This window comes from Patiria miniata, unplaced genomic scaffold, assembly GCF_015706575.1.
Source record: "Patiria miniata isolate m_02_andy unplaced genomic scaffold, ASM1570657v1 HiC_scaffold_30, whole genome shotgun sequence".
Classification (NCBI taxonomy): domain Eukaryota; kingdom Metazoa; phylum Echinodermata; class Asteroidea; order Valvatida; family Asterinidae; genus Patiria; species Patiria miniata.
The window spans coordinates 1,216,148-1,240,793 of NW_024037070.1; the positions used below are offsets into that span (position 1 = coordinate 1,216,148).

Below are 24,646 nucleotides of genomic sequence, written 5' to 3' on the forward strand. Positions count from 1 at the left end.
GAAAACATTGCTATATTTTGTAACGGTGGCACTATTTACATATTTTTTTTGTTATAAGGCAAGCAAGTGGGAAACAAGCTCAGTTTGTTCACCTTTTAATATGGGTGCAGTTCAAGCAAAAGCTCCAATGTTATCTTTGTAAGGCTATTTCTGATACTTCATTGCTCATATATTTGTATACTGTTAAGACTGAAGTTTTGATATGTGTAAAAACCTTTGAAAAAGCGTAACAAAACCTCTTCTCTCTTGAAAATAGCGATACAATTGTACAATGGTATATCTCTATTTTTTACTTTGAAAATGTTAAAAAGCATAGGGGCCTGGGGTACATCAGTTGTGAAATGAAAACTGACAAAAGTGGCATGAGTAATGTAACAGTGGATATTTTACAGAGGAACTGTACAAACTGTACGAACATAGTCCATTCATCTGTAACAACAGGAATCATGCCTCAACAACTAAAAATGGATCGTGTCACCCCAGTTATTAAGAAGCTGTAGCTGGCCCCGGACATGTTCAAGAATTACAGGTCAGTCTTTAATGTGCCATTCATCTCGAAAATAGTGAAAAAAGGGGTGGCTGGTCAGCTCGAAGACTACCTAACATCATACAACCTGCATGAGCCTATGCAGTCTGCATATCGGAAATGCCACAGCAATGAAACTGCCCTCCTCTGCGTTCAAAATTACATCCTGAGAGCCATCGACGAGAGAAGACCTATCTGCTATGTTCGATACCATCAACCACACAATCCTACTGCGATGCCTTGAAAGCAACTTTGATATTACTGGAATGGTACTGAAATGGTATTATATCGTATCTTGAGAACCGAGTCCAGTCTGTAAAAGTTGACAGGTCCTTTTCATCTAACACAACACTCAGAGATGAAACCGACTTCTTGACTTTTGACTTTTCCAACACAATTTTTATTTTTGTACGATTTGTCTCACAATATGTGATTTTATTTAAACTATAATTTCAAAGAAAAGTCAATGAAAAAGTTGATGAAAAGGGCACGTAAAAATCATCACAACCGTAGTTTAATCTCTTTCACCAGTTGCAAATGGAGTGTTTCTACCGTAGAAACACCTAGGCCAACACTGATCTGAGCCTTTTTTTGGCTGGATAAAAGGTTAAACATTGACTTGTGACATGGAAAAATCACTGCGTCACACGGACAGTGTGTGGTGCGTGTGTGCACAGCTAGCATATGCAACGGTACCACAGTACTGCACCACCCGTTAGCAAATGGCCGATCGGATACGGGTAGCCACAATAGAAATCCAACTTGTGCGATTTTCAGAGGTTTTAGATTTAGTTGTACAAAATGTAATGCTTTAAAAATCACAATGGTTATCTTGACGATGGTGAAGAGAGCTCAGTGATACACTTCACTGGCAGTTGTTGGAAGGAAAAGACGATAATGCCCAATTTTTCCCACGCACGTTAGTGGAGTTTGGTTGAATCATGGAGGTATAAGAATCGTTGACATGATTGAAAGGTGTCATGAATGGTGTCCTTGTCTTTGGGACTTTTTCCTCTACTTTCTCAAGTAAGAAGTGAACTTCTTCGTAGATGACTTCGTTGCTCTAACCGTAATTTAAGCATTTTAATTTTATGAAAACACTGAAGATTTTTCTTGTTGTAACATTTACAGGAGGCGGTGTCTGGAAATTGGGCATGAAGTGTATTGTACATACATGAGTGTACATGTACATGTGTAACTGCAGAGCGGCCCAGATTTCGGACACGTATTTTTGTTCGGCCTATTTTCCATTTTTTCCCCCCATATGCCAGTTTCGTCTCTGAACACTATGCTTTGGCATCCCTCAGGGATCAGTGCTTGGTCCTGTGTTGTTTTCCCTACACTCCTCACCTGTAGCCAACATTGTGAGAAAACATGGTTTGTTGGTTCAGCTTTATGCTGATGACTCCCAGCTCTACTTGCCCTTTGTCTCAGCGAATGCAGATATTGCAGTTGCCAGTACAGAAGCCTGTATTGCCGTGTAGCCCCCCAAAATTTTGTCTAGCCCCCCCAAAATAAATTCCGTAAAAAAAAAAAATGCATTAGCAAAAAGAAGGATTGTGATGTACATGCGAACGGTCTCCCCCTAAAGAAGAAATAGCCGTGACAAGGGTGCATTAGTTAATATAGTGTGAATGATTTTAGGATTTTATTGGCGCTCCCTATTGAAAATATGGCATGAGCCCCCCCCCCCCCCTATTGATTTTCAGAGGCCTAAGTGTCTGGAAAAAATAACCGGTCTACATTTCAGCACGCCTCCCTGAAAAAATTCTGGATCCACCGTGCTAGCCCCCCCAAAATATTGGTTCTAGAACCGCGCCTGGTGAAGAATGCAAATGAGTGAGAGAGTGAAAACACATTTTTGGGCAGAACGATCGCAGCTTCTCATGAGATAACATTAAATTTTGTCTGCGTGAGTCTGAGTGTTTTTGACCGGTATCAACTGCCTGAAAGACACCTGAGTACAGCAGTTTTTAGGAAAACAAAAAGTCTGATTTTTTTGTGTGGAAATCAGCCACTGTAAATGCTTGATGCTATTTAAAGGATGATGCTTGATTCTAGGCGATTATGTTCTCAGGTAACGTTGATCTGGGTTACTTTATTAGCGGCCATTAATGCAAGACATTTAGACTGGTCGATAGAGGGCGCTAGACCAACTATCGTTACACCTTTCCTTTCATGAAAAGAAACAGTTCTTTAACAACTTTTTTAAAACTGTGGATCGGTACACTTTAGAGTTACCATTAACTAACAAAGTTAAACTACAACTACAACAATAAACAACTGTTATGATGAACAATAACAATCTCTTTGTACTGTGTCTTTTCTTTCAAGAGTCAAGTGTCCATGAGTTATTTTGTGATGTACTGTTCCCAGATATTTTGGGGTTGCACGGATTCTGTTGCTTCTTCTCAAGATGGTTGGTTCTGTGTTAACTGGCAGCTTGGGCGTTGTTATCAGAGGCCTGTGAAGGGATCTGGTGTTGTGGATCTTTACGCTGGAGTGTTGACTCAGTCGTGCTAGTTTGTGGAGTAGCTGGCAGGTCTTGTGCGGGCATTGTTACAGTTTGCGGAATTTGAATGAATGTTTCCGCACTCTTTCTCAGATGTTGTCTGTTGCGTCGATACTCGCGACCATCTTCAGTGATGATCTGATATGACCGCATGCCAACTTGTTTCTGGACTTGTGCTTTCTGCCACACTTTGCAGTCGCGTTTTTGTTGGAATCGCACCGTTTCTCCTTCACTCAGAGGAGGGAGTGGTGCGGCATTTCTGTTGTAGTAGAATGACTGCTTGGCCTGTTTCTTGGTTTTCTTGAAGGCAACATCCTGTATGATTTTTGGTTGGAGTAGTTTGCTGGCTACTGGGATGTCAGTCTAAATGCGCCGGCCAACTGTGCGGGTGAATTGTTTAGTCCCTCGGTTGGTGTGTTGCGCCAGTTGAGTAGGTTTAAGTAGAAGTCACCCCGGGTGTGTTGGGTCTTGTTGATCAGACGCTTGGCAATCTTGACAGCGTTTTCGACTTTTCCATTGCTTCTCGGGTATTCAGGAGAACTGGTCGTGTGGTCAAATCCCTATTGCGTGGCAAAGTTCTCGAACTGTCGCGAGTTGAAGGGAGGTCCGTTGTCTGACTGCAGGTTGTCTGGTATGACATGGTTCGAGAAGTTGTTTTTTTCAGTTTCTTGATGATGGTTATGGATGTTCAAAAGTGGACATCTGCTTTTCTGCTATCAAAATAGCAGAAAAGCAGATCAAACGTTTTTGTAAAACGCATTTTTCTACTTTTTTACTTTTCTGCTACCAGAAAAGCAGAATGAACGTTTTGGACAAATCCACTTTTCTGCTTTTCTGCTTCCGACGGCGCTGCCGCAAGCTGCATATACCCGCCAAAAATGGACTGTTCCAAGTAACGCCGCCCTCCGTCGTGACGTAAACATCTGATGAGTGGCGGATCCGGCCATCCAATCCACGGTGTGTGGACACAAAAGGCTTTGAGGTTCCGCCAACTTATCAGTGCCACTGCACTGTTGTGCTTTGACGCTTGTGACCTTTTTATATTTGTCTGTAGAGTTCAAATTTGGGGTTTGGGCTTCACGAGGGGATCTTGCCTTCTGTGTATGCAGTGTCGTAGCCAGGTTCTGTTCGGAGGGGGGGGGGGGGCGGGAGTCCCATGGCTATTTTCACTGCAGATTTTCAGAACTAAAATAATGTTAAAATATTTGTTAAAAAGTTCAATTTCTTTGGGGGGGGGGGGTCAAAAATAATTTTCATGAGAGATTGCCTCCTGGTGTTCAATGTGATCTTCCTCACAACTTATCAAATGCTAACAAATTAAAAGTAAGAAATTCATTTTCTTTCTTTCGGGATACCCACCCCCCCCCAAAAAAAATTTGTTTAATACTGGGCGTCTGAAACCCTGTAAAAAGCCAAAGGGTTTTACTCTTGATTGTTTTCGCACCTCATAATACACACAAAGGTACGCCCTACAAGAACTGAATTATTGTCGGGCCGCAAAGGACTGGAAAGAAATTAGTGGATATCTTTGGGTTTAATACGAAAAGTATTTAAAAACGTGCTTGTCCAAACATGGGCAAAATTGGACAAAGCGCTAAGTTGTAGGCAAAAGGACTCTTTAACAAAGCCTTAATTATTGACACAAATAATAAGGTATTTGGAAGGTTGCAGGTCTGAATCCCGCATCACTCTGTTTCTTCATTAACCGGGAAATCTATCTATCAGTTGCAAGGTTCTAATCGTCCTTTAAGTTTTTATTTTTTGTTCAGAAGTCAAAACTTTTAAGAAAATATTTCAATTTAAATAACACAAAAGGAAATTTACACCAGATCGTTGCCAGCGCTCCCGCCCCAAGTTTCAGATAAACCAAAATTCCCACGTAGCCCCACCCGCAATTAGAGAAAATCAGCCTAAAACTAGAAAGTTTATTGCCCTTTGCTGGCCCGCCAGCTAGCTAGCCAGACGGATGTATAAAATAGGTCACGGTGTCAAAGCCTAACAGCGCAGCGCGCACGTGCATAATGACGGCACTTCAAAGCCTATTGGCGGGTATATGCAGCTTGCGGCAGCGCCGTTAGCCACTTTTAGACTGCTGTGACAGAAATGTTGGATTTGCTTTCTCGGAAGCAGAAAAGCAGAAAAGAGGATTTGTCCAAAACGTTCGATCTGCTTTTCAGATAGCAGAAAAGCAAAAAAGAAGAAAAATGCATTTTACAAAAACGTCTGATCTGCTTTTCTGCTATTTTGATAGCAGAAAAGCAGATGTCCACTTTTGAACCACCGTGACAAAATGTTCAATCTGCTTTTCTGGCAGCAGAAATGTAGAAAAATGCATTTGAACAAAACGTTCAATCTGCTTTTCTGCTATTCTGTTAGCAGAAAAGCAGATGTCCACTTTTGAACCTCCATTGATGGTAGTACCGTCTTTACTACCGGGGATTGGGTCGATCTCGAAATAGTCCAAGTAGTAGTCAACTGTGCATAAATAGTCGTGGTTTCCCAGTGTGAAGAGGTCACAGCCAATTTGTCCCCATGGTCTTTGAGAAATTCTGTGGCTGATCAGTGGCTCTTTAGGTTGGCTGGACTGGTACATGTTGCATGTTTCACACTTGGAAACAAAGTCTTTCAGGTCACTACTCATTCCAGGCCAACAAACGCATTATCTGGCCCGCCTGAGAGTGCTCTGTAAGCCGGTGTGAGAAGCATGAAGGCCAAGTACATTTCTGGCCCTGGCTTGTACTTGATTTCCACATCATACTGGTTCAAACCGATGAGAAGACGCTGCAGCTTTTTTGGCGCTGCATTGAGAGGTTTGAGTCTGATAGCAACCAGTGGTTTGTGGTCTGTTTACAGTGTAATTTTGCAACCGTAGACATACTGGTGGTTGCGCTCCATTCCAAACACAAGAGCTAGCAGCTACTTTTCAATTTGCGAGTAGCGTGTCTCTGCTGAGGTAAGTGCGCGGCTCGCGTATGTGATTGGCTGTTCATCCTGTAGCAGAGTGAATCCTAAGCCGTTGCAGGATGCGTCTCCTTGACCCTCAGTAGGAAGTTTGGGGTCAAAGTATCTGAGCACAGGGGATTCAGATACACATTGTTTGATGGCTGTGAATGCCTGGTCATGTTCCTCTGTCCAGTTCCAGGCAGTGTCTTTGTGAGTAAGCTTGCGTAGAGGCTCACTGATGTCTGATAGGTGGGGCAGGAATTTTGCGAGGTATTTTTCTCATGCCGACAAAACGTTGTACTCCTGCCACATCTTGAGGTTTTGGCATGTCCTTTATGGCGGCTACTTAATTTGGGTCCGCCTTGAGCCCGTCGCTAGACAGTACATGTCCCATGTACGTCACTTCCGAGCTCTTGTACTTGAGCTTGTCAAAGTTCAGTTTGATGTGTCGCTCTCTGCATCGCTGTAAAAGTTGATGTAGGTTTCTATCGTGATCGCGATTGGTCTCGTCGATTGTCTCACTGCGTCCAGTGATCAAGATATCGTCTGCGATCTCGTAGACGCCAACCAGACCCTCTAGATTGTGGTCCAGTTTCTGTTGAAAGATTTCAGGGGCTGGACTGATGCCAAAAGGCATTCGTTTGTAGCGATATTGCCCCCATGGTGTCTGGAAGGTGATTAGGTAGGAGGATTCTGAATCAAGTTCGCATTGTAGGAAACCCTCCTTACAGTCTGCTTTAGTGAAGACCTAAACACCTGACATCTGTGGCAAGATGTTGTCGATCACTGGCAGTGAGTAATGCCCCCGTTTGAGAGCATTGTTGAGAGGCTTGGGGTCGATGCAGACTCGCATCTTCCCGTTTGGTTTGCTGACAGTTACCAAACTTGATACCCAGTCAGTAGGTTCAACAACCTTGGTGATGATTTGTGGCTGCTCCATGCGATGAAGTTCATTTTTCAGTTTATCTTTGAGTGCAACTGGCACCTGCCTTGTTGGCATTACAGTTGGCGTTGCCGATTTGTCAAGTTCAAGATGGACAGTTCCTGGCATGTGACCAAGTCCTTGGAACACATCCGGATAGGCATTCTTGACGTTGTTCTTTGAGTTCATTGAGTTTTTTGCGATTGGAGTTTGAAGTCTGCGAGGTTCGTTAACCACTGCGATGTTGTGATGCTGTACGTGTATCAAGTCCAATCGTTGTGCAGTACGCGATCCAATCAGTGGTGTGCTCTGGCCCTCAATTATCACAAAGGCCACATTGTATTTGTGATGTTTTTAGGGTTCACTAGCAGGACAGTTGAAGTGCCAACGATGGGAATGGTTGCTTGATTGTTATATAGTGACAGTGTCTTCTTTGATGTATCTACCTTTGTGCCTACAGGTAAGTACATCTGTAGGTAGCACATTGCATGTTGCACCACAATCAACTTGCGTCTTAATTCTGTGACCATTGATTAGAAATGTGGCCATGATCTTATTTGGGTACCGTTTGTTTACATTGTCTTCTCAAGTTTTAATTTTCCCTATCACATCTACAGTCACGACCTCAAAATCAGAATCAGAATCAAAATCTTCAGTATCTTCATCTAGTGCATGAACTCTTGTCTTTCCTTTCACTCCATGTTTGGGCACTCTTTTTGGCACCCATTTTTGACTTGAACTTGCACCTTGTTGCCTGCATTTTTGCGAGAAATGGTTCACTTTTCCACAGGTAGTACACATCTTTCCATACGCCGGGCATTGAGTTTTCACTAACTCATGTTTTCTACCACAATATCTGCAGTTGTTTGTGAACTCTTTCTTTGTAGTGGTTCTTTGCTTTTGTTTTACAGCATTAACCTCTACTTAAACCATTGCTATGACGTCACACTATTGTTAAAAGTGTGGATTCGGAACTACGAATCTTTAGCAAAGTGTAGGTTCGGAATTACGAATCCACACTTTGAACATGTCGGACAATATTCTCCATAATGAGCATGAATAGGACCGTCTGCGTGAAAATTTGGTTTCCGAAAATTACCAATGCATCTTCACTGTCAGATTCTCCGCCATCACTGCAAAATCTACTTTTAGTCAGAAAGAAATCGTCGTCTGAATTATCCATTTTGACGTAAGGAGCCTATACACACAAAATGACTTGGTTGTACCGGTGTGGCGATACACATGCTAAACACGCCAGGAAAAAAAGTTGCAACCTGACGCCACTTCCGCGCTTGTGTACAAAGTCTATGGAGAGTCATTTTAAGTACATTGTATTTCCAAACAAAATTGGAAACATTTCTCAGTCCCAGATTCATGTATTATCATCATTTTTGCAACAAATGACCTTCATTGAGATGATATATGAAGAAAAAAGTGGCGTCAGGTTGCAACATTCTTCTGTTGACGCAATGGTTTAAGTCGAAGAATACACTCGCAAGTGTGGATTCTTAATTTACAAATTCACTCGGTGCTTCGCGCCTTGTGAATTCTTAAATTACGAATCCACACTTTCTCTTGTATTCTCCTTAACAGACTCATCTGTTTTAGTCATTTTCATGGCTTGCAAGTGCGTTATAGTTGCCTCTGCTGCTTTACAATGCATGACACATTTATCCAGTTTGAGGCCTGATTCTTGCAGCAAGTGTTTACGCAATGTGTTATCAGTTATACCACATACAATTCTATCTCCAAGGAAATCCTCAGAAAGACTTCCAAAATCACAAGTCAATGCTAACTCCCTCAATCTAACCAAATAGTGGTCAAAACGCTCATCAACTTGTTGAACGCAGTTGTTAAACTGGTATCTCTCATAGAGTATGTTTGTCTTGCCTTTGCAGTGCTCTTCCCAGAGCTTCAAGATTGTTTCCAGTTTTTGTTTGTCCTCCTCCGTTTTGTACGGGAGGTTGTTGTGTATTTCCAGGGCATCTCTGCCTATGGCAGTGATGAATGCGGCAACCCGAATTCTGTCAGGTTTGTCCACAATGTTAGTTACAATTTTATAGCTGTCCCACAGCTGCCTAAACTTTTTCCAGTTGGCTTTTAGATCACCAGTCACCTGCAATGGAGGTGGAAGTGGTATGTGTGTGCGAGTTAACACCGTATAGTAGTCATGATAGCAACTACAGAGCTTTAAGCTACAAATGCTATATAGTATACGCTATATGGACAATAGCACTGGAAGACTAGTAGCAAGTCTAATTCAAACTCAAAGAGACGATCATGGCCATTAAATTTGAGTACGATTATCTCTCAAACTAATGTAAGTGCTAACCTCAGATCTACACAAATGATAACAGAGAATCTAGTGTCCATTTAATTTACGAAGTACCATCCATAAAGTTCATTTTATGCAACCATTCCGTAGCACAATGTACATACAGTCGCATAGTCCACTCGCGAATCGAAGTGTTTGTGAGCGTACGTACGTTCCCCGTTGAATTAGATGAACGATGGAATGTTTGTTGAAACCGTGACCAAAATCACGAATCTCATGTGTACAGTGGGGGAGCAGGACGTTTCCAATCTGACACCATGTAAATTTTGATGCTATTTAAAGGATGCTGCTTGATTCTAGGTGATTGTGTTTTTAGGTAACGTTGATCTGGGTTACTTTATTAGCGGCCATTAATGCAAGACATTTAGACTGGTCGATAGAGGGCGCTAGACCAACTATAGTTACAGCCACTAAATCCAGTTTTTCTCAGCTCGGCAATTCACAGTGCTGAAGTAAGATCTTGCAGTCCTCGGTCCAATCTGACCACCATTTCCAACACTCAGCCCGGCATCAGGAAGCATGCAATCATCACAACCGTAAGTGTTATATGTGCATGTATTTACACATTAATTTTTTGCATTGAGTGATTTAGAAAACTTAAGAACTGAATAATCTAAGGCCACATCATGAACTCTTTAGATCTCTTTGTAAATTGCCATGGTTGTGAAATCAAAACGAAGAACTATTTACTTGTATGCCACCATGACAGTGATTGGATTGATTGTGTACCAATTTGTTTTTCAAATTTGTTAGACAAATAACCTTAGTGTTCTGGTGTAATTAGAATTCTAAGAAAACTAAGTGTTCAGAGAAAACAAATACAAATGTTTAGAAAATAACCAGGGAAACACTGTGAGTCATCCTTAACTGAAACCGGGTGATCATTAATTATTGATAAAAATTGACCAGTCAAGAATCTGCGTGACAAAGTACAAGCCCAAACTTGATTTGATTCATAGAACATTTGTGTGATTTTGCTAATTCATATAAGGGCTCAACAGAAAGTCAATATTTGATATGGAAGTAATTGGAATTTAAAGTTTAATTTGGATCATTGTAAATGTCATTGTAAATAATTGTACATAGTTGAATTGTTAACAATAATACTTGAACAAACCAGAAGATTGGTTGTGTCTGTTGGTTTTATCCTCTCTGTCGGATATTTTATTTGATCATTAAAAGAGGTTGTGTCATTTTTCGGGTATATGTAGCCTAAGGTGTGATGAAATAAAAACGACTATTGTGTCTGTCATGAAATGAGTACAAAAGGTACTTTTGAGAGCTGTTAATACTACGCTGCATCGGGAGTCAGATTTTATTACGTCACGATTTACTACGTTTTGTTTGCTGCCCCCAATGACGACTTTTACACAAATTGCACGTTTGGGTCGAAACAGGACCTGAAAAACAGCTCTCAAAAGTACCTTTTGTACTCATTTCATGACAGACACAATAGTCGTCTTTATTTCATCACACCTTAGGCTACATATACCCGAAAAATGACGGAAATGTCTTCAAGCATTCCAACCTCTTTAATAATTTTGAGTTTTTAGCCGGGATCACCATTTATAAAAATCATGGTAAGTCGATAGTTAGAGAAAAGGAATAAATGGTGACATCGTCATGTTTAGGCTCAACTATTGCAATTCACTATTATATGGACTTCCAGCTTCCACCATCAATCACCTTCAAAGAATCCAGAACATTGCAGCCTGTATCCTGACATGCACAAAGAAATTTGAACACATCAGCCCGGTACTCAAAGGATTACACTGGCTTCCTGTTGAGCAACGCATAATATTCAAACTCCTCCTCATCACCTACCAGTCTATCACGGAACAGCACCCCATTACATGCAACAACTCATATCGCCATACAAGCCTGTGCACCAATTACGCTCTTGTGATGCACACTTGCTTGTGGCTCCATCTTCAAGGTTGAAGACTTATGGACACAGAAGTTTTTCTGTTGTAGCCCCTCGCCTATGGAACAGTCTGCCAATAGCCCTGAGATCAAAACCCGACACTGACTCTTTCAAATCTTGTCTCAAACTTACCTCTCCATTCAAGCTCATCATTAATTGTCTCAGACCCCAGCGCAGTGATAGGTTTTCCTAGATACCAGCGCTTTATATTATTGTTTTTATTATTATTATTATTATCATTATTATATTATTATTATTATGTCTCTGGGGAAAAATGAAGAAGAAATGTCATGCTTACCCTCAACTTCTGCTTCCAAGGCCTTGACAGACACTGAAAGAAACACAAAATTCACAAACACATAAGTCTTATTTAAGTTCAGGACAAACTATATTTTCACATCAATCAATGCTATATTATGAGGCACAAAGGGTGCATGTGTATGTCACGCTTGGTTCTAGAGGGGGGCTAGCAGGGGTGGATCCAGACATTTCTGCAGGGAAGCATGCTGAAATCTAGACCATTTCTTTTCTCTGGACACTTAGGCCTCCGAAAATCAAAGGGGGGGGGGAACTCGTACCACATTTTAAATGGGGAGCGCCGATAAAATCCCACAATCATGCACACTATAATTATTACCCAATAGTGTAAAAAATCCCCTTCTCACAACTATTTTTGTTGGGGGGGGGGGGTTGCCACTGCCATTTTTTGTATGGAATTTTTTTGGGGCTTGACAAATGTTGGGGGACTAAATTAAAGCCCAAAACTCAAGTTTTGCCAATTATATAGCATTAGGTTTTGCTGCAAGTATTTTATTTAGCTCTGAATGTAAGACCGTAACGGGGAATGGTCTGAATTATGCATTTTTTGAAGTAAATTTTAAACAATTAAACAAAAAGACAAACTCTTATAGAATTTCATTTATTGTGCACTCCCTTTTGCTCTCTCAAAATAACCATTTTATCCAAATCAATTATTTGAACCTGTTATGTCCACATTTCCTTCTCAGTACCCTGCGAGGTGCGATCAATTAATTTTAGTATGTCACTACTGTGATGAACTTTTCAGTGTGAAGGCCGGGGCATCCATGTTATGGTCCAACAAAATCTCTTCAGTATAGGTGTTTTGGTGAAGATATTTCCTTCTCAAAGTGTCTAAAAAGACTATTTCAGAATTTCTTTGAAGTCGATGAGACTTGACAAACCATTATTTTCTTCACTAACATAACCAACTGCATACCGTAATTTTCGGAATATAAGCCGCGCGGAGTATAAGCTGCAGCACGCAAAAATCTGCAAATTAAAATTTGAAGTCGGCGTATAAGCCGCACCGGCGTATAAGCTGCACCGACCGCAGTGGTTTCAATTTTGTAAGGCCTCCAAATTCTAGTCAAAATGCTCTGAACCAGTTCCATTTACACTACAGAAGCTGTAAAAAGGGCCACAAAAGTTACATCAAATCATTTACAATCGATACTCTTACAAACAAATATGGAAATTGATGATGAGAAATAAACACCGGGAATTGCTGCCGGCTGCCCCGTCCGGTCCCCGGCCTTAAACATTAGCGCATGGCCCGGCAGCCTGCGCCGGTGCATGACAACATTTTCCCGCAGCACGTGAGAGAGTATGCAACCCACCCTGTGTTGTCTGACTCACTGGAGCGCTACAAATATTGCTTTGTGGCAACAGATGCTGATTTGTTTTGTCCTTAGAATAAACAGGTCCGTTTTTACCTCAAAAGTTATCAAATTTGTGTGATTACTAACGAGTAGTAACGTTAAAAATTCAAATTTTGATCATAACTTTCTTCAAAAATAGTCAAAACGATGCTGACATTTTTACGAACGAATCCATTAATTTCGTAAGGGGTGATTTAGCCCCTGATTTTGAGTTTGATCGTTTTCTTGAATACATTTCAAGAAAAAAATTTGATTGTGACGTTGAACAACTGATTATCGAATAAACAAATGTTTTGAACACCATAAAAAGTATTAGTCGTCTTTTTTCTTTTTTTTAACATCGAAAATATTGGTAATTATTGTTCCCAAGAAAGTACACCTCTTTATTACCACAAACGGTGTGGTCCACTTGCGCTATGGGGGGATATGCTACATGGCATGCACTAGCGTAACGTATGTACAGCCGGTCGCAAACATCGAAGCACGGACCATGGTCTGTGGTCGAAGACAGCTTTCACTGTACTTTTTACCGCTCGGTACCTTTACGTGGGACATGGTTTCGGTTTGTTAATGACTTTCTTAATTGATAATTCATTTCAGCAACAGATCTCTTCTTATACCAGTACATTAAATACACATTTGAATTTCATTTTTATTCTTCAAGGCTCGGCGTATAAGCTGCCTGTGTATAAGCCGCAGTAAATATTTTCATGGGCAAATTCAATGTATAAGCCACGGCTTATATTCCGAAAATTATGGTATTTTTCACATCATTTTTGTTTCATCATTTTTTTTGGGGGGGGGGGGGACATTTGAAAAGGGTTCACTGCCCATTTAAAAAAAAAATGGGAATTCTTGTATTAAAACATATATGGTTAAGTGTAAGGATATTTCAAACTTGCCAGAAATTTTACTTTCTGTGAATTTTTTTGTAAAACTCTTGTTTGGGCAAAGCACTAAAGGAGAAAATACAAAACGTTCCAATGAACTCTTAAGAGATGAATCAACGTTTCATTTTCCTTAAACAAAATCTTACCATCAAAGAGTCGAGTCATAGGCATAAATTCATCAATGAAGCTGAGAAGTTCAGGGTTGTCTTTCTTGATCTGTTGAACGACATACTTTAAGAGTGTGCATGACTTATTTCTGCCCCGGCAATCTGCTAGCTTAAAAAAAGAAAGGAAAAAAAAAGAATGAATAAAAACAAAATGAAGCTTAATAAATAATTAAATAGTTGAGCAATTATCCGCACATGGTGTTTCCGCAAACCTTTCATTATTTAGTATCTCCACCATGCAAAGCCTCAAATCTTACTTAAAATGAAGCTTATTGATTCAATAAGCCGTACGAATGACGTCACACTTTGTTTACATGTGCACTTTCCTATGGAGCCAGTGGGGGTCCATGGTCCACTGAGCACCATAGGAAAGCACACACATAAACAAAGTCTGATGTCATTAGTACTAGAGGCTTGTTATTTGTTATTGGTATTTACATCCACTGAATCTTTTTAGCTTTTGAAGACAACCAAGTGAACCACATGGTGGCAGCGCTGCTCCATGCTTTGCTGACAAAGCAGGGGTGTAAGCAGGGGTGTAAGCAGGGGGCAGCTTGGTGACATGCCACTCAAAACCAGATGGAGGAGTTCTGCAGCCGCTGGAACTAAGACTGCACCAAGGCAATTGAGGAGATCAAGGCCAGACTGACAACCCCGCCTGTTCTTGGCTACCTCGACTCCAGAACCGTTAATGGTCGAAACCGATGCTTCCTTCAGTGGACTTGGTGCTGTGTTGTCTCAGTACCAGGAGCAGGGGCGAGTAGTAATCTCTTATGCAAGTCACGGCCTCCGCCCTCCAGAGAGGAAGCTGAGCAACTACAGCTCCATGAAGCTCGAGCTCCTAGCACTGAAGTGGGCGGTGACAGAAATGTTTCATGATCACCTTCTGGGGGCAGAGTTCTTCATCTACATCAACAACAGCTAATTTAGGGGCAATGAAGATGAAGTGGGCCAACCAGCTGGCTCAGTTCAATTTCAGTATCAAGTACTGGTCCGGGAAAGCCAATGTCAATTCCAATTCAGTTAAGGAGAATACACGAGAAAGTGCGGATTCGTAATTTAAGAATTCACGAGGCGCGAAGCGCCGAGTGAATTCGTAAATTAAGAATCCACACTTGCGAGTGTGCGAGTGTATTCTTCGACTTAAACCATTACGTCAAAAGAAGTATTGGCATTAACAGTGAGTGGAGATGAAAAGACTTGGGATAAATGTTGCAACCTGACGCCACTTCCGCGATTGTGTACAAAGTCTATGGAGAGTCAAGAAGTATTTCCTAACAACATTGGAAATATTTCTCAGTCCCAGATTCATGTCTTATCATCATTTTTGCAATGAATGCCCTTCATTGAGATGATATATGGAGAAAAAAGTGGCGTCAGGTTGCAACATTTGTCCCGGCTCCTTCCGTTGACAAATTGATAGTTCAGACGATGATTTCTTTCTGACTCGAAGAAGGTTTTGCAGTGACGGCGGAGAATCTGACAGGGAAGATGCACTGGTAATTTCGGAAGGAAATTTTCACGCAGACGGTCCTATTAATGCTCATTATAGAGAACAATCTGACGTGTTCAAAGTGTGGATTCGTAATTCCGAATCCACACTTTACTAAAGATTCTTCGTTCCGAATCCACACTTTGTGACCAGCGTAACAGATTCGTAGTTCCGAATCCACACTTTTAACAATAGTGTGACGTCATAGCAATGGTTTAACTGAGCTGACAGCACTATCATGCAGAAGAAACCTCCAGGTCCTCTCCCAATCAACATCTCTTCAACAAGTCAGTGAATTACACATGAGATCTGCCCAGGTCAGTGTTTACGCAGCAACTGCTTCAGAGGTGCTGTCTGCAGTTTGTCACCCCCCCCCCCAAAATGGGGGGCAACTAGTGCGCATGCGTGACTTCTGCAGGCAATTACTGTTCATTTTCAGTCCCACACATACTACACACAAGAAAAGAGCTGACCAGTGAAGTTGCATCAAACGTCTTGCTGCATCTTTCACATCACTGGAAGAAATTTGAGAGTTTGCTTCGGAACTACTATGATTTTTTTTATTCGCGCTACATATAGTAGGCCAAAAAGGTGCCCGCGCATTACATAGCCAGTAGGAGTTGGCCTAGACGTTCCTACGGGTTCGTGGGTGATATTGGTTGGTTGTGATAACGCCCTCTCGTGGTGGCGGGTTATCGCGTTATAAACTACCAATGGCCATGAGATCACAACCTGACACTGAATCTTTCAAATCTTTCAAATCTTGTCTCAAAACTCTCCATTCAACCTTATCATTAATATTATTGTCTCAGACCCAGCGCAGTGAATAGGTTTTCCTAGATACCAGGGCTTTATAACTTTTTATGATTATAAGTATTAATATAGGTTTTCCCCGCCAACTTCACCAAGTTTTCATTCAATTTAACGCCTGGCTCATTCAATTTAGATTGAAATTGAAAGATCACGCAGATCGTCATTCGACAATCAAAAAGAATCATTCAACTTCACTATCCAAGCAATCTATCGCCTTTTAGCTTCACTCCTCCGTGTAAAAGATGCATTCAAATTAAAAGTATCGCGTTGTTCATTCCAATTTCATCTGAACCAGCAGTAAGGGGTTAATCGGGCATTCCTTTTCATTAATGGGCAAACATATTCACATTTTGTCAAGCATGTTTTAAGACAAGTTCCTGCATGTAAAATTCTGAATTATCTCGGCACAAATCATATCTGATGTCTTCAATCCGTAAATGCATACCTCTCTTTCTTAATTAAAGGGTTCGTGCAATGAATTCTTCTCAGGAACACATTTTGTGCAACTTTCTACTTCTCTGAAATGTAATATTAAAACTAGTTTGACATCCTTTTTTGGTTAGTCTTATTGCAAAGTGCACGGCTTTAAACATTCATTTAAAAGTATCCATGTTTTTCCGGACTACTGAGCGCGCTGTTGCTGTGATGTGATTTCAGGAAGACACTGTTCAGTTTAGGGGGTTTCTTTCAAATTATTCACCAAAATTTGCTAATTGAAAACATTTGTGAGAAAGGATTGCTCATCGGCTTACTGACACAGCAAAGAATCACAAAAGAAAAGAAATTTATGACAGCAAAATATCCAAAATTCTAGCAATTTATTGTTGCTGAAATGGCCATGTTACATTAATCTGCATGAAATGACATCAAAGTTTTGCTCATGAATATAGAGCTGTGCATTAGCACAAAAACGGAGAAGGCACCCAAAAACAGCCTTCAAACTGGAAAAATAAAACTTTAAAATAAGGTTAAATGTGACAAAAAGATGTACGTAGCACTGGAAACAGCATTTGTTTTCATAACGAATGCCAATGTATGTATATTTTCGTATGAATGGCATCACGGTACCAGTATCGAATGGGGAATGTGCAGTTGGATCGTGGTTTATTTCAAAACTTCTCTTGCTGTGTCGTACCTTCAGTAGCAATGTGTGAAGTCGCCACGCCTATACTAACAAACAGAAGCAGATTTTTTTTACACAAGTAAAATGTACAGCGTAGCAGTAGCAGCGCAATTTCAGCATAGCAGGTGCTAGCGCTATTTAATGCCTGGCTAGAACACTGGAACCAACACTGGCCTACTTCATTCTGTCTTGTCGCTATGGCTTGGAACGGCAGGGCAGCTTTCTATTGTTTTGCCACAAGTGACTTCTTCTTCCATATATAGTGCAGGCTTCATGAATGAAGATAAACGCACAGCAGGTTGGATGCGCGCCCAGTCATAATATGTACGCAGACAAACAAAAATCTTGTGCATGATATATATACAGTGAAGTGCGGTTAAAAAGTTAAATGTCTACATGTTAGATGGTGGCTTCCCTCCATGCCACCTTGAAGGCATTGAGTGTTGCAAAGTCACTAGGATCCTTCTTAAGGGAGTTCCATTCCTTGCTGGTACGAGGGAAGGAGGATGAGTATACTTGAGAGCTGAAGTAGGGAGTCCAAAAGCGAGAGAGATGTTGGTTCCAACTGATGTCTACCAGATCATAGCAGATTCTGTAGCGCATGGCTAGGCGTACTCTACAATTGGTCTTATATGGACTGTATGTTGATGGGATGCAGATGACTGCCTGGTAGAACGGCGTGCTGTGAGTGGAGGTAGTTTGAGTCTGTCCAGAGGATGAGGCAGAGGAGAGCACTGCATTGTCCTGAAGACTGTTAGACCAGCAACTTGCCTACGATGACTTAGAGACTGAATACCTACAATCCCGGCCAAAATGGTTGGGACACTTGGAAATAACCTTAGCCTCCAACGGTCACCAACTCCCCCGCTCCCCCGGTCAATGTTGTTTTCTTCTGGGGATGGAGCCCACACCGTGCAATGAGAGACAACATTGAGCGGGGGCTGGGGGGTTGGGGGCCCAGCGAGATTTGGCCAGGATTGTCTGAATTTTTTCATTTACCAAAATATGCATGACATGCCGTTTGGGGAGCAGTTTTCTTGAGTTTTGTTTCCAAAATATGAAATGGCGGCTGAAGGTTGAATGAAAGAACACATATTTAGGCCAGATAATAATGATTGATAGTAATACAAAAATGGAAATAAAAAATACAAATGTTCCAATTCTTTAAAATCACAACTTTATTGTTGCGTGCATCGTAACAGTTCGCCATGACGGTTCACCATGCCATTTTGGCCAACAACTGTACAAAATACAGTTTGTGTTTAACTTGAAAGGCTCATTATGATACACAAACAATATACAATCCTTGTCAATTTGTTTGTATTCACTCATTCCGTTAATTTGCCGAAAAATCCATCGGTGATCCATCCAAACCAAATGATATAAAGGAATTGAGTGACTCTGCTTATTATATAATTTACAGTGGTGAACCGTGGTTACACTATGGTTTGGATGGATTTTGCGTCCAAATAAGGGATTAAAAACAAATTGAAGAAGATGATACGTTGTTTGTGTATCCTAATACGGCTTTCACGTCGAACACAATCTGTATTTTGTAAAAATATCGGTCAAAATGACATGGTGCACCGTCATGGTGAATCGTGTGCATTGACCACCAGCGCGCGCGTGTGTGTATTATTATTTGAGCGCGTACTACGCGCAATATCCAAATCCAATATCAAGGCTATTGTACATTCAGACAATCCCGGCCAAAATGATTGGGACACTTGGAAATAACCTTAGCCTCCAACGGTCACCAACTCCCCCGCTCCCCCGGTCAATGTTGTTCTCTTCTGGGGATGGAGCTCACACCGCTCAATGAGAGACAACATTGAGCGGGGGCTGGCGGGTTGGGGGCCCAGCGAGATTTGGCCAGGATTGTAGTTCTGCATGAAGAGTTGGTGGAATGGAAGCTATGGCTTTCTTTTGAAGTCTGTCAAGGATCCCCAGTTTTGATTTTGCTGCCGTACCCCAGATTGGACTGCAATATTCCAATTTAGGTCTAATGAAGGATTTGTAGATGGTAGCAGTTCTGCTCTCCAGGTTATTCCATTTTGCTTTCCGCATCATCCCTAGTTTTCTACTAGAGGCTAGGGCCAGGTTGCTAATATGTTGAGTCCAGGAGAGTTTAGCATCCAATGTGACTCCCAAAATTTTGATTGAGTCCACATTGTGCAGTGGCTGCCCAAGAAAATTTAGTTGAGGGTAGTGTGGGTCTGTAGATCTTGATCGTGAAATGATGATCGACTGGGTTTTAGATGCATTGAACTTAAGTTTCCAGTTCTCTGCCCATGATGCTAGCTTGTTCAGATCTCGTTGAAGTAAAGCTGCACATTGTGTTCTCTGCCCTGGAGATGTGATTGTGGAGAATAGTGTGCAGTCATCTGCATTGCTTAACATAGTGTTTTCAAGGTTTTCAGTGATGTCACTGGTGAAGATGAGGAAAAGAGTAGGACCCAGCACACTGCCCTTGGGTACTCCAGACGTAATGGGTGATTTGCGTGAAGTTTGACCTCCAACTGTTACCTGCTGAAATCTGTTGCTTAGGTATGACTTGAAGCAGCAGAGCAGGTTGCCAGTGATGCCACAGTTCTTTAATTTAGCAAGAAGTCCAGTGTGCCACACCTGATCAAATGCTGCAGACAAATCAAGTGCGATGAGGCGAGACTCATACCCTTTATCGAGGTTATCCTGAATTTGTTGCATGATAAGAAGAAGAGCGTCATTTGTAGATCTTTTGGGGAGAAAGCCAAACTGCAGATTGGGTAATAGGTTGTTTGCACAACAGTGTGTGAGAAGAGCATGATTTAAGACTCTTTCCATGACCTTGGAGACAACTGGAAGGAGTGCTATCGGCCTATAGTTTTTAGGGTCACTTGATGAGCCAGCTTTGGGAACAGATGTTACATTTGCAAACTTCCAGGCAGATGGAACAGTGCCGCTGTCAAGAGATTTGCGAAACAAACAAGTCAGGGAAACAGCTAGTTCGGGAGCTGCAAATTTGAGCACAATTTGAGAGATGTTAATTGTCCAGACTGCTAGCCTTATTAGTGTCTAGGTTACGGAGCTCCTTTAGTATGACTTTGGTTGAGAAAGTGATGTTGTTGAGTTCGACGTTTGTTGAAGAGTGCAAGCTAGGAGTCGTTTCATTTACTGGGTTGAGCTGTTTACCTATAAAAGTTTGATTAAGCATTTCAGCTTTAGCTTTATCATCAGTTATTGGCCGATTTTTCACAAAGAGAGTCAGTACACTGGATGAATGATTTAAGTTAAGTGATGATTTCCACCGTAACCGTAGCCCACCAACTGGATCTCCTATATTCTGGCGTCGTCCATCTCGCCTACATAGCCCGCCAACTGGATCTCCTATATCCTGGCGTCAGTCTTCTCGCCCGCGTAACCTGCCATCTGGATCTCCTATATCCTGGCGCCATCCACCTCATCTCCGTAGTCAAGACACCTTCACCAAGCATACTGTAGTCAACCTCAGCAGCCGACAGCTGAACAGTACAGAAACGAAAGTTCTGTCCCTTGGCATGAACTTTGCTGTTCCTCCAAGGTCCGTACCCATCGAGAGCATCATCCAGTCGACGGAGCCAGCCCTCAGACACCTCACCAAGACAGCAGCCAACGACGTCCGCATCAAGATGAATGAAGTCCTCTGCAAGGCTCACCCAGCTAAACCTAATCTGACCAAAACAGAGCGGTTCGCTGTCAGTGACCTTTGCCGAGACAACTCCATCCACATCCTCACAGCGGACAAGGGCAACGCCACCCTCGTCATGGACAGGCAGGACTACAGCAACAAGGTAAAAGACATACTTTCTTCTGGTTCATACCGCCCACTCCCCAAGAACCCCATCCCCGCCATCGTGAAGCGAGTTGCCAGCCAACTTCTCCTCTTGCATCGAGCAGATGCATTATCCATCCCCTTCTACAGACGACTCAGACCCTCCAGTTCGATCTGTCCCAGGTTCTTTGGTCAACCGAAGATTCACAAACCTGAGATCCCTCTGCGCCCCATAGTTGCCTCTCGAGGTTCCCCCACCTACAACACAGCCCAACACTTAGCCAAAATCCTCAGACCCTTGGTGGGTCACACACCACACCATGTGTCCAACTCTTCCCAGTTTGTCAGCATCACCAGAAAACCTCACTGTCCAACCCACTGACTTGCTTGTCAGTTTTGACATCGTCTCACTCTTCACCACTGTCCTCACAGGCGAGGCCTGCAAACTACATCTTCATGGAGGAGTTCGAGTCTTCCTCCCTCCTCACAGCGGATCTTCGGCCGAGCCTGTGGCTACGCTATGTTGATGACACCTTCGTAGTGTGGCCCCATGGCCCGGACACACTCCAAGACTTCCTCCAGTACCTCAACAAGCAACACACCAGCATCAGCTGCACCATGGAACAAGAACAGCACGGCACCATTCCTTTCCTGGACGTCAAGATCTCCAGGAATCCAGATGGCACCCTGGGACATAGCGTCTACAGGAAACCAACCCACACCGACCGCTATCTCCACCAGCGGTCGTTTCATCACCCCAGCATCAAGTCATCGGTCAACCACACCCTAGTACAGAGAGCCAATAGGGCAATCAATCCTGGTGATGATATTCTCAGGTAAGTCAGTCAGTACTACATCAAGGACATTCCCGCTTTCATGGGTGGCTCCTTGTACAACTTGGCTTAGACCGCTGTAACACAGAACTCCAGAAGCTGCTCTCCATGTCTATCAGTAGGTGATGAACTTTGAAGGAATTCCTTGTGGTGCGCATTGAAATCCCCTGTAATGATGAAGGAAGATTGCACCTCACTTTCTTGGACTTTTGTAATTGAATTGTAGATACACTCATATAAGGTATCATCAGCTGATGGGGGGTGGTACACAGACGAGACAAAGATATGCTGATGCCGTGCGTGGTACTCAAGCCATAGTATCTCATGGCACTTGCACTCAAGATCAGATCTACGACGACAGGGGAGATCATCCTTGATGTATGCGGCGACACCACCTCCAAAGGTAGACCTGTCATTTCTATGAAGTGTGTAGCCTGTTATACTACATTCGCCATCAGGACAAGTACTCGACAGAAAGGTTTCTTGGAGTGTGGTGATGCAAGGCTTCAGTTTAGCTACTTTCTGCCGTAGCTCTTACTGACTGACGATGCCGACTGGGGTGCTCATTTAAGAGGCCAGACGAGATGATAAATACCATTTCTTCCCCAAGGAGAGATGAACAGTAGCTCAACTTAGAGTCGGGACTGCCATTGTTGTCTACCATGAAGATCATCCAATACCAGTCCAAAGTCTAGTGCTGTTCATCACTAGACTTGGGGCAATGAAACTGGAGTGGGATCCCAAAATACCCAGCTCCGCCAGCAATAGTCAGCTAACTTGACCAAATGCTGCCAGACGTTGTTCATAACAGTTGAATCATCCGAGCTGCCAGCCAAACTTCGAGGGTCGTGCCATGGATTGTGTAGGTTGCAGATGTTGGTTTGCGCTTGTTTGTGATGCTCACTACCCGACACTTTGATAGATGAAACTCCATCAGCCACGTCTCTTCCCATTTCTGTAATGCATCCAGGTCTTCCTGAAGTAGAGAAGCATCCTGAGGTGATGAAATTCTCTTGTACAGCACACAGTCGTCCGCATATAATCTTGTTTTGGAGCTCTTCACGCTGTCAGGGAGGTCATTGATGAACGCCAAAAAGAGCAGCGGTCCTAGGACACTCCAGATGATACGTTAGCTTGTGTGCTGACTTTCCCGTCTACCAGTACTTGCTGAGTGCGCTGGCTGAGGAAATTCTTGACCCACTGGAGACTTGTTCCACGCACACCATAGTGCTCAATCATGTGCAGGAGAAATCTATGGGAAACCTTATCAAAGGCTATACTAAAGTCCAACAGTATCAAGACGGTCTGCTCTTTCACTTTGTTATTCCTTTAGCCTGATCATCTATGGTTAGTATAAGTTGGGTGTCGCAAGAGCACCTCTTTCTGAACCCATGTTGCGCATCAGTTATGATCTTGTGGTCAGTCAGATGGTTGATGATAGCACTGTGAACCACATGTTCACACAGCTTACTTAGGATGGACGTGAGTGATATAGGCCTATAGTTATATATTATATTTCTGCAAAAGCAGGGATTCTGAGAAGGATCCTGGCACTAATTATGCGTGGTTTGGAGCAATCACAGCCAAGGGTTTTAACCAATCATGCTAGACCACTGGGCCAGGGTTGGACCAATCAGGACACAGCTGTGGAACACAGTGCTAGTGTAGGAGGGAAAATGCACATGTGTGTGTGTGTCTCATTCTGTCACAGCTTTTTGTGCAAGCTGGATAAATTTACCCACCACCACCCCAGCTCCTGCCTATTCTTGCAGGTTTTAAAGTAGCGTCTTTAACAGGATTCGAAGACAGCCCATGCCTAATACACATACACACATGATTTTACATGTACATGTATCATTAGTTTTTATGGGTATGTTATTGATATTTAGTAATACAATGTGATTTGAATTTTGTAAGGGGCAGCCACTCCCCCTTACGTACCCCAGGGGTCGGATGTGCTGTATTTCCATAGCGCAACCACGGCTGTCCCCCACAGATGTGGACTGGGCCATGCATACCCATTCATTAATGGTTGGCCTGGGAGCCAAATGGTAATTGATTGGCCTGGGAGCCAAATGGTAATTGACGTACATGTACGGGACCAGTGGGAGTCCATTATGTGTTTGATATTTTTCTTTTGGACCTGTAATAGCCCCATGACTTGATGCCAGCTTGCCCAAATCAATTCGGTATCTGGCGAATGAACAAACTGTTAACTGTTAGTTACTATAAAATTCCCTTTTACAAAACTTCTTTTTTTTTTTAAATTAGGGGGTGAGTGTAACCAGGTCGGGTTTTCGTTAACACTTTTACCCGACAGTTTCCCTACTCCATCATGCATCACATGTCATAACTTAAAGGGAACATGAAATAAAATTTTGATTGCATTTTTTTGGCTTAAATCAATAAAGGATGATGTTCTTAACAATATTTTGTGTATGGCGGTGTTTATTTTCTGGGATAAATGGGGGAAAATAATTTGTGAACATGTTTGGTCAAACTACTCAGCCCCACAAAGGGAAGCTTCATTAACATAAAACTTCGCGAGGGGTATGACGCAAATCAAGGCAGAGACTTGCCGCGCTGCGGGGGGCACCGGCATTGCGGCGTGCATCATAATACATGTACATATACATTGCGGCACTGAAAGTTTTTCTGGTGTTTCGTTCGGAATCGAGGAGAAATAACACCCAATTT

General features: G+C 42.4%; 1 protein-coding gene across 1 annotated transcript in view; it reads right to left on the reverse strand.

The window, feature by feature from the left end:
* LOC119739303 (formin-F-like) overlaps window positions 1–24,646 on the reverse strand; it is an 88,962-nt gene that overhangs the window by 36,516 nt on the left and 27,800 nt on the right. The window contains exons 3-4 of the mRNA XM_038214188.1: window positions 13,878–14,007; window positions 11,461–11,493 (exon numbers count right to left, since the gene is read on the reverse strand). Of these exons, the coding sequence (XP_038070116.1) occupies window positions 11,461–11,493; window positions 13,878–14,007 (163 nt within the window). The remainder of the gene's footprint in view (window positions 1–11,460; window positions 11,494–13,877; window positions 14,008–24,646) is intronic.